Here is a 17,598-nt window from a genome sequence, read left to right as displayed (position 1 = left end):
CAGATGATTGTCTGTTAAACCAAGTGTGTATGAGGATCTGCAGATCTCATAGACTATGAATGCATTTTGCAGGAATAGATCTTTTGCAGATAATGATCTTTTGAGTGTGTACAGGCATCTTTGTGTGCAGCATCTTGCAAAGATTTTATCTGATGGGGAGTTCAGCTCCATAGAATAGACTGTGTAGAGTATGGCTCTCATACTACATGGAAGGGGGTAAATCTGGTCTGTGATCTTGCATTTTTCAAAGACTTCTATCTCAAGTGTGTATGAAGCATATGGCTAAGAGTATTAGAGACAAAGGATCTGCAGGACAGCCAGGCAATCTGCATTGTTTAAAAGGAAATAAGTATTTCAGCCATATCCCTCTCAGTTCAGGTGTGCTTTCAGCATTAGCATCTTCAATTTAAAGATTCCGCCTTTGAAGGCTGCTCCCAGCCGCAATGGATGCTGGGAGTTGTAATATGTTCATCTTCCCAGCAGGAGATGTACTCACATCTAGCTTCCGGCATATGTTGCGGTATCTTTAAACTGCGGCTGCTTTGGATGGTTTATTCCACATGGATGAGGGGGAGGGGCTACAGGAGCAGCACCCTCGTAGGTAAGCAATTGTGCTCTCCCGAACCCCCCCCCCCCCAACAGCATACCGTCTTTTGGCCCATACTCATGGGCAACTTTTTTGGCCTGTCGCCAGCACACGTGAGCATGTGTGCGACAGGCCGGCGACAGCTCGTCGCCAGGTCCCTCCGCATACACACGGCGGAGGGACCCGGCAACTGATGCGGCGGAAGCTGTCGCTGTTGCTCCTCCCCCCGCCGGAAGCCCAATGTATTCCTTTCTTGTTGCTGTCGCTAGTCTGCGTACTCACGTGGACTAGCGACAGTTGCGGCGGCAACTGTCGCCAGGCGATTGAGCGGTTCAATCGCCTGGCGACTTTAGCGACGAGCAACAGTTCGGGGTGCGCGCCCGTGCAACACCGCATACTCACGGGCGACCTGTCGCCGCAACACGCGCGCGCCGTGTTTTGCGGCGACAATTGTAGCCCGTGAGTATGGGCCATTAGGAACCTCCCTTACTGGAGGTTTGTAATGCAGGTTCATTGTGGGGGAAAAAAAAGTTTGATGAGTGCTCAGTGCACTTTAAGCCTTACACACGGTAGAGGTTCCCCGGTCTGGGCCATCTTCAGCCATCCCCTGGCCCTTGCCCTGAATGCACGTTCCTTAGGCTCACTCCATGTGTGTTATGTTATTTTGGATGCAGTACATGCTATGTTTGCTATGTTATATATGTTTGCTATGTTTGTATATGTTCGACTGCCATGCCATGTGTACCAAAAACAATTCCGGGTACGTCATTCCGCGTACTTGGCGAATAAAGCTGATTCTGATTCTGAATCTAACATAAGCACAGCATCTCCAAGAGATCCAAAATGCTGGTTCATCTCGGCCTAATGCACTCTTCTCCAGCTTGCTCCTCCCACTTGAAGCCTCTATTGTGCGCCGTGCAATTGTCCCTCCTCAACAGAAAATGTCACAAGGCCAACACCTTGTCAAGCAACCGGCCCCAAATGGTCGCCTAAGGGATTAAGCCCCAATCCCTGCGGGTGACAGTCATTATGGGTGTGCACACACCTGGATATGCCTCTTTTACATTGCTGGAAATTATAGCCATTAACCTTTGAGGTCTCCAAATGAAATAGGCAAAGCATACATTCAAAATTCGAACAGTAAGAAATCAGAAACACCATACCTGTACCAAGCACAATCAAAGAAATCACAGATTTATCAAGAATGTGGTTGCTTTATATTTATAAGTCTGGACTGCTACAAAACCAGACATGTTTAAACCAACCTCTGTTTCCTCTTCCTCTTCTTTGTTTCGCTCTCCATCACTTCCCTCTGCCTCCCCATCTTCATCATCACTGCTGGAAGATTCCAGTATCTCACTCATGTCCATTTTCCAGCTACTTGGAATCGTCCGTGATACAAGAAAACTCATGGATTCCATTACCCCTGGAATTAAAAATTAGGATTTAAATATGTTTGATATGGTTTCCTTTCTCGGTTGCAATTTTTATTGTTTTTGCTGACAGCTGTTTGTACGAGAAGTCAGTGATCAAGTCCTAGCCCCTGTCAGAGTAAGAGCTACCAGAGGGGTCAGGCTGTCACTACAGAATAAGAGTCACAGTAGCAGTCAGGACTAGCAGGGCAGTGCTGAGCTTGTCAACCCTAGTCCTGCTGTAGGTTTTTCATTCTTGGCTTTTGTGTTTTAATCGCATCTTAACCTCTTGCAGCTTAAGCCTGGTACACACTTTTTTATTAAGATGGCCAATCACTGACCAATTTTACCACTTCCATGTAGTGTAATGCTGGGAATACACCATACAATTTTCTGTAAGATTTACCTGCCAGATAGATAAATTCCAACATGTTACAAATTATCTAACCATCTATCTGCCAAGCAATTAGACATTGTTCTACTCAGCAGGAGATGACCAGAAGACAATGCACCAGAGATAATGACCATTCTCTACAGAAAATAATCTAATTATGCATTCTAACAGAAAATCTAAAAGAAAAATCTAAAGGGGCCCATACACTTACAGATTTTCCCGCCGATATACAGCTGATTCGATCACTGTGATCAAATCGGCCGTGAACTCTTTGCGCAAACACTGACCGAACAATTGATTTCCGTCCGAAATCGATCGTTCCCGTCGATTCCCGTTGTTCCTGTCCGTGCAGAAGATTTCGCTCGATCACCGGCGGGCCGAGAGGGCGTCGATAGCGGCATTCGAATGCCTGACGACCGACGCTAGCGGCAATACATTACCTGCTTCGGCAAGCGCATATCCACACTGTCACCACTGCTCCTTCTCCGCTGGGCTCCGAATCCGGCAGGCTTCACTTCTTCCTGTCCCGGGAGGAAGTTTAAACAGTAGAGAGCCCTCTACTATTTAAACTTCCCCGGACAGGAAGTACAGTGAAGCTGGAGTCCAGAGCAGAGAAGAAGACAGCGGAGACCAGGGGACTCGCGCCGGCTGGATCAGGTAATGTATGCTGAAATCGATTCACAATCTGTTTGCAGTAAAGGCAGCCATATGATCCCTCTCTGATCAGATGCGATCAGAGAGGGATCTATCTGTTGGTCGATCTGATGGCAAATCGACCAGTGTATGGCCACCTTAACAGAAAATTGTATGGTGTATTCCCAGCATAAGGGTCAACAAATTTTGAATACTATGAGCAGTTTGTGTGAGCTCTTATACTACATGGAGGTGGTAAAATTGGTCAGTGATTGGCCAATCATAATTGAATCAATTGAAAGTGTGTACCAGGCTTTAGGGTGCATAAACATCCAATTTAGACTGTCCAATAATTGGCCAATCTGGTTACTTTCATGTACTATGAGAACTTACCCTACACAATCTGTCTGCAGTATTCAAAATCTGTTGACCCTTCTACTACAAGGAGGTAGTAAAGGTGCGTAAACACGCACTACTACAGAGAATGACGGGTCCGTCAGACCCTCCCCACTGGGCGGTTGTTCTCCCGACAGTAGTGCGTGTGTACAGTCTGTCTGCAGACGGATAAGGCCGTTTCTGAACGATCCGCTTGGAGTCAGGGCGATCAGGGCTGTGGAGTTGGAGTCGAGGAGTCTGAGCAATTTTGGGTACCCGGAGTTGGAGTCGTGGTTTCAGAAACTGAGGAGTCGGCGTTGGAGTCGGAAGATTTTTGTACCGACTCCACAGCCCTGAAATAAATAAAGCAGCTTCCATATCCCTCTCACTTCAGTTGTCGTTTAACATCTAGGTAGTTGGCAAAATACCAGAAATGAAAAACTGCTTTTTTACTTACCTGGGGCTTCTCCCAGCCCCCGTAGACTTGTATGTCCCTTGCTCTCCTCCTCCTCCTCCTCTCTCTGTTCGGGCCGCTGCAGCAGGCAAGTCGCTAGAGTTGCGCAGTACTGCGCATGCGTAGCCCCAACAGCAGGTATCCTTGATTGCGCTCTTGTGGCTGTTAATGCTCAGCACATGCGCACTACAGTAAGCCTTGTAGCTGCGCATGCGAAAAAGGTTCCCGGCCACAGAGGCCGCTCAGCTGAGCGAGGAGGACGACAGCAAGTGACTTACAAGCCTATGGGGGCTGAACCTATGAAATAGCGTTAATTACTATTCCCCTCCAGCGCGGCTGAATTACAGTGTATTAAAAGTAACTTCAGCTCCGTCTTCTGACAGCAAAGAAGTTACTCCCTGTGCGCTGCTATAGCTGGAATTCCTATTACGTCTATGGTGGTGCCGGCTGCTCCCAAATCTCCTGCGCTCTGAAGAAAGCCCCAGGTAAGTAAAAGAACAGTATTTCATTTCCCCTCTGGTATCCTTGAAGCTGCTTCAGGTTTTCTGCAGATAGAGGAGCTGCCAGTTACCCAATGGTGGTGTTGCTAACAATGTCACACCGGCAGCACCTCGGAGCTTCACAGACTTGTAGCAGCAACCATCTGTTCCTGTACCAGATCATCTGCAGCTAAAGAGCAGCACACCGTTGCTATTACAGCTCTATGGAGCCTCACCTTGCTGCTTTTGTGGCACAGGTAACAGAAGCTCTGGTAGCAGAAACTGCTATAGATTTACAACGTTGCTCCTATTAATCTCTGTACATGTGTTTCTGCACATCTAATCATCTTCATTCGGGCCAGTTCAGGTGGACAGTGGATGGAACTGAGCCCCTTGGTGGCTGCAAGGAATCACGCCCACTGCAGTTTGAATAGGAGCCGCTGCTTGCTCACCCCTACACGTCTACATGAAACATTCTAAGAAGTCCATGGCTGCTGTGTTGCACAGAACCAGTCTGATCTCTGGCATGTGAATTCTAGCCACACAGAGCTTTTCAGCCAAACAACTTCAATCAGGTCTGAGAAACACAACTCCTTGATGACTCTTCTCAAGAGCTCTGATGTTAGGGGCGGCTGGATAGTGTACTGGTTTAGGGCACCACCTTTGACACAGAAGACCAGGAGTTTAACCTGTTAAAGGATACCCGAAGTGACATGTGACATGATGAGATAGACATGTGTATGTACAGTGCCTAGCACACAAATAACTATGCTGTGTTCCTTTTTTTCTTTCTCTGTCTGAAAGAGTTAAATATCAGGTATGTAAGTGGCTGACTCAGTCCTGACTCAGACAGGAAGTGACTACAGTGTGACCCTCACTGATAAGAAATTCCCTTTTTTATCTCTTTCTTGCTCTCAGAAGCCATTTTCTGCTAGGAAAGTGTTTTATAGTTGGAATTTCTTATCAGTGAGGGTCACACTGTAGTCACTTCCTGTCTAAGTCAGGACTGAGTCAGCCACTTACATACCTGATATTTAGCTCTTTCAGACAGAGAACGAAAAAAAAGGAACACAGCATAGTTATTTGTGTGCTAGGCACTGTACATACACGTCTCATCATCTCATGTCACATGTCAGTTCGGGTATACTTGAAGGACCACAGGCTTACACCTCCCTAGTCGCCAGGCCATTTTTTACCACTCAGCACTGTACAGCTTTAACAGTTAATTGCTCGGCCATCCAACTCACCACCCAAATGAATTTTACACCCTTTTCTTAAAAAAAAAAAAAAAAAAAAAAAAAAAAAATGGCATGGCGGCTGCAATTGGATCCCACCAACAGAATTATTTTTTTAAATTAATTTAAAAAGCTCTCCACTCCACCACCATTACATCACCTCGCACATAGGCATCAGTCTATGCAAGGGACTCGACTATGTGCCTCTCCTGGGGACAGCTCAGTGACAGAGCTGTCCCTTGTACAGCGCTGCGATAGATCACAGTGCTGAACAAATGTTTTTTGTCTTTTTTTTTCTATTTACAGCCTGCTAGCTGCGATCTGGCAGGCTGTTCGCAGCAGTCTCCTGCAGGAAACCCGCACTTGCATGAGCTCCCTGCTAATCTCAGACATCGCAAGCCGACGCACAGGTGAGTGATGGAGGAACAAGAGAGCCACTCTGCGCCCGCCAGAGGGAGTGGAGCTCCGTAAAAAACCGTGACAGAGATTTGGGTGCAGCCATAGGCCAAAATAGGAATTACGGCTGTAGAGGCACTCGGTGAGTAATTTGGGTGCAGAGTTTCACTTACCTGGGGCTTCTACCAGCCCCATGCAGCCATCCTGTGCCCACGTAGTCACTCACTGCTGCTCCAGTCCCCCGCCGCCAGCTAGCTTTATTTTTGCCGACCTCAGGGTCGATGGGCCGCATTGCGTACATTTTTGCGCATTCCCGCTGGTGCAGGAACATTAACGCGTACATTTTTTCGCCTTAGCAGTGCAACGCTAATAAATTTTCACGTTGCAACGCTAACTCTAAAATTTATTACCTTTGCACCGCTAGCGCGAAAAAACCGTATGAGTTAATGTTCCTGCACTAGTACTAGCGGGAATACGTAAAAATGTACGCAATGCGGCCCACCGACCCTGAGGTCAGCAAAAACGAAACTAGCTGGCGCCACTAAAGGGGCTGCGCCCCCCCCCCCCCACAACGCTTAGCGCATCCTGGCGAATTACCGCCAGGCTGCGCAATGGGAAAGATCGGAGCTCCACATGATGTAATGACGTCATGTCCGATCATCACCATGGTGACGGGCGAAGCGACGATAGGAAGTTACGCTTCTCGCGGGATCTCAGACGCGTAAATATGGCCGGCAGGGATTGGGAGGGTGGATGCGGACAGCGTGGCGTACTGCTGTAGCTAGCAATACGCTAGCTACAGCAAGCGGGAGAAAAAATTTAACATAAAGGGTAATGCGTACTTATGTACGCATTACCCAGGACGCCAGGGAGGTTAATCATATGTATGCTGAGGGAGTGGGGCACATCTGGCTACCATACTGGTGTAGGGCACATTATTTAATGTAAGGGGGGCCCACATCCAAATAATTGTGTAATACCGTATACCATGATACTGAACCTTGTATTTTTTTTAGACAGTTATCACACCGTGGATATTCATATGCTGCAACCCCAGTGCCAACTGCCTGCTCTGCATACAGTACCGGAACTGGCATAAGTATAGTGACAAGTTCAAAGCAGATTAGCAGCATAGAGGCCAGCAGCACTGTTGCAATAAACTCACAGTGCTTTGGCATAAAACTGACAGTTGCTGTATACTGTTCATGTAGTAGCTGGCCTGCAAGTAGTTAATGCACACGACAGGGCTATAGTTAATGCTAACCGCACAATCTTGAAAAAAAAAAAATCTTAACAATGGACGGACAGTATTATAAGCACTCCACAATATTACTTCATCTATATAGTATGGGTGTAGTCAGTTACATTTATTCAGCTTGCCAAGTGAGCAGCCTGGGATATTAAACCGTAAACTACATTGGGGTGTGGCCTGATGTGACTGCAGCATATTGGCAGGAACTAGTTGTATACACAGCACCTCAGGGGCTGCAATTAGAACTCCAAATCTCTCCAATGAATGGTCAAAAATGCAAAATCAGCCTTGAGGGCCCATTCACACTTAAAAAGCGCTAAACGGTAGTGCTTAAAGCTACCTTTTTGCACGCGTGATTTTAGGCTCGGTTCACTTTTGCCAACGGAACCGGCCGTACGGTTCCATGGTCCGTTCCTCTGAGCGGACAAAAAAAAAAAAAATGCAACTGACCATTTTCCAGGAACCACATGGCCAGATCCATACGGCCGGCTCCGCAAAAACGCAGATGTGAACTGGGCCTTACCGCGATTAGCGCGGTAAAATCATTGTACACTTTCGCAATCCCTGGCAATCGCGTTGATTGCAGGTAATCGTGGGACGCCTGCGATCGGCGGCAGTGAGATCACTGCCATTCAGTTATAATTGCACTACCGCTTTAAAAAGTGTAAACGCTTTGGCGATTAGTGGGAATCACCCGCTAATCGCCCTAGTGAGAATGGGCCCTCACTGTGTTCATCTGGCCTACTCATGCCTTCAGATCGGGAGATTAGACATCTATAAATGAGCTACTGGATTTCAGCCGGAGAACAGTGACAGCCATACGAGGTTTTGTTTCCTAAACTGAAGCAACACTTCAGAGCTGGGGGTGGTGGTGGGGGCAGCACATACCTAATCAGGACAATCTACTGCAGATGTCGGAGTGACCAGACATTGTGGTGTATTCCCTAAACTGCGGTTAGCAGAATAACGTGCATTTAGTCTTGTGCATGATGAGCAGAGCATAATCCATTACATGAAATATATTGCAATACGTTATCCTGCTTATCTTTGTCGAGACAATACACTCCATTATTCCAGCCCCAAAAGCTCTGTGAAGCTGGCCCCCTTAAGTTGCGTACACGCACTACTATAAGGAACGACGGGTCCGTCAGACCCTCCCGCTGGGCGGGCGTTCCAGGGACAGTAGAGCGTGTGTACAGTCTGTAAGGCAGACTGATAACACTGTTTCTGAACGATCTGCTCAGCGGGAGGGTCTGCCGGACCAGTCGTTCCTTATAGTAGTGCGTGTGTACGCACCTTATCAGCACAAATAAAAAAATCATCATGTTTGGCATGATTGGTAAGTGCTACGTTTGTGCCCATTTTTGCTGCACAAATTAGGATTAGCTTTCATTCTGAAGATAATAGCATTTACCATTTCCTAAACAATACCATCACCCAGCCCCCATACAACAACCTACAGACATGGAAGTGGTATGGGTGGGTAGTGCTGTGTCAGTGCTCATTTGTGCTGCAAAAATCATCTTTCTAATGCTATTATCTTCAAAATGAAAACAGCTCAAGTCTTAATTTTTGCAGAACCAAAGGGCACAAACGGAGCACTAACCAAGCGTGATGGAATTTTTTTATTTGTGCTGATTGTAGGGGGCCAGCTTCACTGAGCCTGTCTCATGTAGACTCCCCCCAGAGTTGTTCTCATCTCAAACACTCCATGGAGAATCCTCACCCTACAGCTGCTGTTGTCCCAGTCTGAAACACTCTCTGCGGTCCATGGAGATTCCTCACCCTACAGCTGCTGTTGTCCCAGTCTGAAACACTCTCTGCGGTCCATGGAGATTCCTCACCCTACAGCTGCTGTTGTCCCAGTCTGAAACACTCTCTGCGGTCCATGGAGATTCCTCACCCTACAGCTGCTGTTGTCCCAGTCTGAAACACTCTCTGTGGTCCATGGAGATTCCTCACCCCACAGCTGCTGTTGTCCCAGGCTCAAACATTCTCTGCAGTCCATGGAGATTCCTCTTATACTGAAATGGGCCACTGCAGCTTTAAGACCAAGCTGCAGGGCCGCGCAACACACCACACAAGTGATCCCCCCTTTCTACCCACCAACAGAGCTTTCTGTTGGTGGGGTCTGATCGCCCCCCCCCCCCCCCCCCCCGAGTTGTTTATTTTTTTTTTACACAATTTTTTTTTTTAATAGTGCTTTTTTTTCTTCCTCACCCTCCCTCTCCGGGCCAGCCCACACAGCGATTGGCTGTAATAGGCTACAGAATCAAGCAGAGGCTACCTACAGTGAAAGGTGTCTGAATTTTCACCAGGCCTACAGATTTTAAAGGAGACCAGAGATGATAAAAAAATGATATATATATATATATATATATATATAGATATATATATATATATATATCTATATATATATATATCTATATATATATATATATATATATATATATATATATATATATCTAGATAGATAGATAGATTTTTTTTTTTTTATTGTTTTCATACATACCTGGGGCTTCCTCCAGCCCCCTCCGGCCTGACCGCTCTCCCTCGACACCATCCACCTCGATTTTCCGTATCTGGTCCCGGTACCTTGGCCTGTTGGGGCTTATTGTGCATGCAGGGCCGTACGTGCCCCGCTCCCAGGAGCTTTCTACGCAGAACTGGCCGAAGATACCAGGACCCCATACGGAAGATCGAGGAGGCAGAGGGAGCAATCAGACCGGAGGGGGCTGGAGGAAGCTTCAGGTATGTATCATTTATTTATTTTAAACGCATCTCTGGTACACTTTAAGCCCATCCACTACATTACTAACAAGGATGCTCAAAAATCCCCCGTACTAAGTTCCATACTATTCCCCAGGGTATATTTATGGACCAAAATAACTCATTCTGACGTGCACGTTTCACTAAAGGCAACCTCGGCTTAAAGGGAATCTGAAGTGAAAATAAACTTATGAAATAACTCATTGTATGTGTAGTACAGCTAAGAAATAGAGCATTAGTAACAAAGACAAGTCTCATTCTCATTATCTCTATTCTGTTTCACAGTTTAAAATACAGAGTGTGGTTTGTAATTGCAAATATGATAGAATGATGCAATGTTATTTATATATAAAAAAAAAAATACATCCCTGAAGACTTTTCTTTGCTACAAATGTTCTATTAAAGTGGATCCAAATTAAAAATACAAGATTTCAGAAATCAAAGCTATTTTCTAAATTAGAATAATAAATAGCAGCCTTTTTTCTGCTGCATGATGACAAATATAAAATATTTTACATTTATTGGAGGAACCCCTCCCTTCCTTTCAAATTGCCGGACAAAATCCGGCAAACTGGTGCAGTAGGTGGTGTCCAAGCAGTGGAGGAATTGCTAATGGCTGCCCCCAGCATAACCCTAGTTATTAAAAGAGAAGGCTGAAAAGCATGCACTGAAATGATCATAGGTTTGAAGGAGTGTTTATTTATCTTTGTATGTGTTAGAGAGGTGCAACTAAATATTTTTAATTTAAAAAAAATGTTTGGTTTGGGTCCGCTTTAATTATCCCTACTACACATACAATGCATTTTGGGGGGAAGGGGGTTACTTCAGCATCACTTAACCTCCCTGGCGGTTTATTTATTTTGCCAGGGAGGCTGCAACGTGGTTTTTTTTTTAATAAAAAAAAAAATATTTCATGCAGCCAACTGAAAGTTGGCTGCATGAAAGCCCACTAGAGGGCGCTCCTGGTGCGTTCTTTCGATCGCCTCCGGCAATCGAAAGTAACAAGATAGGCCGCAATGAGCGGCCTATCTTGTTTCGCTTTTGTCGTCGCCATGGCGACGAGCGGAGTGACGTCATGGACGTCGGTCGACGTCCTGACGTCAGAGCCGCCCGATCCAGCCTCTAGCGCCGGCCGGAACTGTTTGTTCCGGCTGCGCTGGGCTCGGGCGGCTGGGGGGACCCTCTTTCGCCGCTGCACGCGGCGAATCGCCGCGGAGCGGCGGCGATCGGGCAGCACACGCGGCTGGCAAAGTGCCAGCTGCGTGTGCTGCTTTTTTCAGAATTGAAATCGGCCCAGCAGGGCCTGAGCGGCGACCTCCGGCGGCATACCCCGAGCTCAGCTCGGGATTACCGCCAAGGAGGTTAAAGGAGTCATCAGGCAAATGACATGAAAGTCGATTTACTTACTTGGGGCTTTCTCCAGCCCTTTTTCAGCAGACTGTCCCACACTGACAGCTCAGTTCGCAGCCGACGGCCAAAGGTCCCCCACATGGTGAAGACGATGAACTCGAGGTCGTCCTTACTGCGCCTGCATGAAACACCGTTGTCAATCAAGATAGTCAGCGGCGCTCACACAGGTGCAGTAGAGGACACCTGGCAAGAAACTGTGCGGGGACCCCGGGCCGGCGGCCGAGAGCGGAGCTGTGGTGTGGGACATGTCAGCTGCAAGGGGCTGGAGAAAGCCCCAGGTAAGTAAATCGGCTTTTATGTCATTTGCCTGATGGCTCCTTTAAGTACTTCAGGTATTTATACTAAGCTTATATTGTTCAACTTTCAGATACCCAATCCCCAGAGGATGGTAGAAGTTCTGTACAGTACCTGGTTTGGTCTGGGGTTCCAATTTCAGAGAGCTGAGATCAATTTCCTCAAGGTCTTTCCTTGCAACCGAGTAGCTGATATAGAGGGGGGGAAAAAAAATAATCAGACTGCTGAATACAAGGAAAAGAATTTACACACTTATCACTGTGGGAAAAGGTAAGTAGTTTTCTTAGTGGATGCCCTCAGCCCTTGCATAGATTGCTGCAGTATCAGGTCTTCACACTATTCCCTACACAATCAATCTGAAGCTAGGTACTCACATGTGATTACCTGCAAGGGATAGGGAATCGATCCCTTGGGCGACAGTTCCAGTTCTAATGCTGTACATATGCATTCCTAGCCTGCGGGATAGCAACAAGTTCTCCTACTACTACGGACCCTCATCTGTTGCATTGCAACAGTACATGCTGCTAGCCTTCAGCACTCAATTGTCACCAGTGGGATCGAGGCCTGTTTTTTTTTTTTTAAGGGGACAGTACTTCTGCATGTGTGCGCACCTTTAGAACTTAAAGGACAACTATCATGAAGGAAGTATGCAGTTAAAATCTGACAGAACTGACAGATTTTGGGCCACTCCATCTCCTTATGGGGGATTCTCAGGGTTTTCTTTGTTTTCAACAGCATTTCCTGAACAGCAGTTGCAAAGTCTAACTCACAAAATAGTGTGCAAGTGATTAGGGAGGCTGTCTGGTATCTTACTATTTTGGCAGTTAAACTGCTGTTCAGGAAACGCTGTTGAAAACAAAGAATGCCCTGAGAATCCCCTATGAAGAGATGGACTAATCCTAAACCTGTCAGTTGTCAGATTTTAATGGCCTACTTTTTTACGATAATGGTCCTTTAAATAGTGCAGCTTATCTACTGGAGCACAGGAAGCATTCTGACTGCAGTTAAAACTTTAAACAATTTTGATTCGTATACTGGAAAGCTGGCAAGTGCAAGAGGTTTCATTTTTAATTTTTCATAGATGTCCCTTAAAATAAAACCAAGTTTTTCTTGAAGGTGCACAAAAAGCAAGCACTGAAGCACTGCATGAAACTACTAAAATCTAACCACAAGGAGGCACCATGTTATTGGTAAGCTTGCGGTAAACCCGAAGACACAACATAGCAGCACAAGACAAAGCCGTGGTTCCTTCCATGTACGAGCACCACTGCGCAGCACAGGCATCAGTTGGGTGCGTGCCTGTGCAGTAGCGTGGAGCTGCTGGTGCACGGAGGAAAAAGCTGTGCTCCATGCTACTGCGCAGCCTGTACTTAGCATTGGTGCAGTGTGGCCGCACTCGTAAGGTGGCCATACACTGGTCGATTTACCATCAGATTCGAACAACAGATAGAGCCCTCTCTGATTGAATCTGATCAGAGAGGGATCGTATGGCTGGCTTTACTGCAAACAGATTGTGAATCGATTTCAGCATGAAACCGATCAATCTGTGGAGCTGCCACCGCCGCCTGTCCGCCAGCTATACATTACCTGACCTGGCCAGCGGGACTCTCCCGGTCTCCGCTGTCCTCTTCTCCACGCTGGTCTCCGGTCCGGCTGGCTTCACTGAACTTCCTGTCCAGGGGAAGTTTAAACAGTAGAGGGCGCTCTACTGTTTAAACTTCCTGCTGGGACAGGAAGTTCAATGAAGCTGCAGCCCTAGAGCCCGAAGCGGTAAAGAAGACAGCAGAGACCGGGGGAGTCGCGCCGGCCGGAACAGGTAATGTATTGCCGCTGTATTGTGTCGGTCGTCGGGCATCCGAACGCCGCTATCGACACACTCCCGATCCACCGGCAATCAAGAAAAATCTTCCGCACAGACAGATCGACAGGAACAATTGATTTCGGACGGAAATAGATTGTTCTGTCAGTGTTTGTGCGACAATTTCACAGCAGATTAGATCACAGTGATCGAATCTGCTGTATATCGGCAGGAAAATCGTTAGGTGTATACTGTACACAGGGGGAGGGGGAGAATAGCCGCAAGCAATATTCAACATTAACCACTTGAGGACCCACCCTTTACCCCCCCTTAAGGACCAGCGCTGGTTTGATTGATCTGTGCTGGGTGGGCTCTGCAGCCCCCAGCACAGATCAGGGTGCAGGCAGGGAGATCAGATTGCCCCCCTTTTTTCCCCCCTATGGGGATGATGTGCTGGGGGGGTCTGATCTCTCCTGCCTGCTGTGGGTGGCGGGGGGGGCACCTCAAAGCCCCCCTCCGCGGCGAAATTCCCCTCTCCCTCTCCTACCTGCTGCCTCCCCTGGAGATCCGGGCTGCACAGGACGCTATCCGTCCTGTGCAGCCAGTGACAGGACGTCCCCTGTCACATGGCGGCGATCCCCGGCCGCTGATTGGCCGGGGATCGCCGATCTGCCTTACGGCGCTGCTGCGCAGCAGCGCCGTACAAATGTAAACAAAGCAGATTATTTCCGCTTGTGTTTACATCTAGCCTGCGAGCCGCCATCGGCGGCCCGCAGGCTATTCACGGAGCCCCCCGCCGTGATTTGACAGGAAGCAGCCGCTCGTACGAGCGGCTGCTTCCTGATTAATTAGGCTGCAGCTGGCGACGCAGTACTGCGTCGCTGGTCCTGCAGCTGCCACTTTGCCGACGCACGTTATGAGTGTGCGGTCGGCAAGTGGTTAAAGGGCACTGAGCGCCCAGGACATGTTTTTTGTATCAGAACATGCCGGGAGATGGATACCGCCAGCTGTAGTACATAGATGAGTACATATTCCACCAGGGAGATGTACGTACTACAGCTCCAGGCATGCATTGCGGCCGGGAGTGCACTACCCAGGTGGATTCTTTGAACTGTGGCTGGTGCGGACAATGATGGAGCACTGCACACAGACAAGGGCTACAGGAGCAGTCCCCCCATAGGCAAGCAATGGTACTCCCCATAATCCCTAGCTGCTCCCCCCTCCCCCCCCCCCACAACCGCATACTGTGTTAGATGGTCTATAAGCATTGGAACTATCCAGAGGCTTCTCTATACCGGAGGTAATTTCTTTTTTTCACTCCATGAGGGGTCAAATTAAAACTTGTGATTGGACACAAATGAGGGGGAATTAAACAAGGCTAAACTCTCTAAATACATACAGGGTGCATTTCTCTGTTTTCTTTCTGTTCTGTGCAAGAGTTCAGGTCCACTTTAATGAAAACTAGTACCAGACACGAATGTACATGGAATTCACATTATGTGTAACAGCCCATCGAAGACTACTGAGCAGTTTCCACCAAATGCGGGAAATTACTTGGGTTCCTGGACGACACATGCGTGGAAAGAGGAACATAACTCCGCCCCACCCACAACACACACTGTGCGGCACACCCCACTGGACCCAGAACACCTGCCCCCAGAGGAAATGAGCCCTCATAGTGAACTCAAGTTGCTGAGATGGAACTCAAACTTACAATTTCGCATCTGCAAAAGATCGCACCAAACACTGGTCTTTTTTCACAGACGTTTCGTCACTGCAACTAGGGGAGACGACCTAGAAAGGGGGAGAAAAAAAAACACAAAACAAAACACAGATTATATTTCTTTCAAAACAAACTTGCCAACAACTCAGAAAATTCATGTTTAAAATTTTTCTATGAGCCACGGTGGAGGAACAGAGTGCTTCCTGTCCTTGCCACAACCGAAGGCATCTGAATTAGCCCGACTTCCACATGGGAAGTAGATTTCTGAGCTCAACAAAAAGCCTATTCATCTGATAGCCCAAAGTCCCCATATAATCCTGCTAGCAGACACAGCAGGCTGCCAGTCAATGGGTAACACACAAGAGGAATACAGATAAATAATAGTGGCACTCAGCTGAGTGTTGTACTGTGATGAAATCCTGCAGGGCACTGGATTTATTAGGAGGCTGCCATCGCAAAAACAAACCTCTTATTTTCTTACTGGACTTCTTTCATATACATACGAGCAGCAAATGAGTGTTTGTTCTGTGGCAGATGTGGCCATGTGCTAAAATCACAGTATCATGCTTTCCTGTGGTAAGAATGAAGTGACAATACCTGGCACGGTGGCGTAGTGGATAGCACTTTTGCCGTGTGTGTAACAAAACCAAGTACTGATTTTTTTGTTTTGTTTTTGAGTTAGCATTACTTACAACGGACCTCATGTGTAAAAATACATTTCATGCCGTCAGCACAGTCCATAGAAGTTATAATAGAGTAGCATGAATATATGAAGATGACAGGTCCCTGCTGAGCCTCTGTCTGTAACAAAAAAAAAAGTGCCCCTGGGGGGTACTTACCTCGCAAGGGGGAAGCCTCAGGATCCCACCAAGGCTACCCCATCCTCCTCCGTCCCACGGTGATCTCACTGGGCCCCTCCGAAGCCACAGCCGACAATTTGTCATGCTGTGGCGCAGTAGCACTTTTAATATTTACCTTCCCCGGCTCCAGCACAGCTCTCGGCTCCGGATAAGGCGGAAATAGCCGATCCCTATTGGGACCGCTCTACTGATCTTGAGCCGCTACTATGCTGGAGCCGGGAAGGTAAATATTTACATGGCCGCCATTCGGAGGGGCCCCGATAATATCCATAGGCTGCCCTCTCCCGAAATACAACCCCCCCCCCCCCCCCAGGCACTTTTTCTTTAATACCCTTAACCACTTCGTCCACAGGTCAGTAGATATACGTCCTCTGGGACTTCATCTAAGCCACAGGTCAGTAGATATACGTCTTGTAGCAGAAGCAGTGCTGTGCACGATTGGGCTTGCTCCTGTGCACATTTCTGGCACTATCTGATGCAGCACTAATTGGTGAATGGGAATATAAGTTTCCTGAGCTAATGAGATTGATTTTTACTATTAACCCCCTTGCCGGTTATCCCGAGCTCAGCTCGGGGTAACCTGCGCAGGAGGATTTCTCAGGCCCCGCTGGGCCGATTTCTATCAAATAAAAAGCAGCACACGCAGCCGGCACTTTGCCAGCCGCGCGTGCTACCTGATCGCCGCCGCAGCGCGGTGATCCGCCGCGTGCAGCGGCGAAAGAGGGTCCCCCCAGCCGCCCGAGCCCAGCGCAGCCGGAACAAGCAGTTCCGGCCAGCGCTAAGGGCTGGATCGGAGGCGGCAGACGTCAGGACGTCGGCTGACGTCCATGACGTCACTCCGCTCGTCGCCATGGCGACGAGGAAAGCGAAACAAGGAAGGCCGCTCATTGCTGCCTTCCTTGTTACTTTTGATCGCCGGAGGCGATCGAAAGTGCGGATCCTGAGCGCCCTCTAGTGGGCTTTCATGCAGCCAACTTTCAGTTGGCTGCATGAAATAGTTTTTTTTTAATTTAAAAAAAACCCTCCCGCAGCCTCCCTGGCGATTTTAATAGAACGCCAGGGAGGTTAAAAATACTTGTATTTTCTCATTTCATAGTGAAAAATACACTCTGTAGCATTATTTCAGAATCAAATATCTTCACCATAAATTGTGACCGGAACATAATCTAAGTTTTGTGATAAGCAGTAAGAATATGTAAACAAAACTTGCGTTTTTTATCTACAGTAGCACTTTTTATTTTTAAACTGGAATTGGTAAAACTGAAAAATACATGTTTTTTCTATTTTTTTCTTTGTTTTCCCATTAAAATTCATAGAAAACAAAATAGTTTGAGGGGAAAAATGGCATACAATGAAAGCCTAGTTTGTCTTGAAAAAAACAATATATATTTCATTTCTGTGTCATAAGTAGGGATAAAGTTATTTCTGATTAAATAGGGACATAGCTAAACTGTCAAAACTGCTCTGGTCAATAAGTACAAAACAAGGTCTGGATGCGAAGTGGTTAACCATAAACCCTGAAAAGGCA

At 47.4% G+C, this 17,598-nt stretch overlaps 1 protein-coding gene across 2 annotated transcripts in view; it reads right to left on the bottom strand.

Annotated features, from left to right (window-relative positions):
- ARID4A (AT-rich interaction domain 4A) overlaps positions 1-17,598 on the bottom strand; it is a 147,823-nt gene that overhangs the window by 74,791 nt on the left and 55,434 nt on the right. For both annotated transcript variants that reach the window (XM_068254197.1, XM_068254196.1), the window contains 3 exons: positions 15,202-15,281; positions 11,804-11,877; positions 1,852-2,012 (listed from right to left, as the gene is read on the bottom strand). In XM_068254197.1, coding sequence (XP_068110298.1) covers positions 1,852-2,012; positions 11,804-11,877; positions 15,202-15,281 — 315 coding nt within the window. The remainder of the gene's footprint in view (positions 1-1,851; positions 2,013-11,803; positions 11,878-15,201; positions 15,282-17,598) is intronic.

This window comes from Hyperolius riggenbachi, chromosome 9, assembly GCF_040937935.1.
Source record: "Hyperolius riggenbachi isolate aHypRig1 chromosome 9, aHypRig1.pri, whole genome shotgun sequence".
NCBI lineage: Eukaryota > Metazoa > Chordata > Amphibia > Anura > Hyperoliidae > Hyperolius > Hyperolius riggenbachi.
This window is presented reverse-complemented; position numbering and strand designations above follow the sequence as displayed.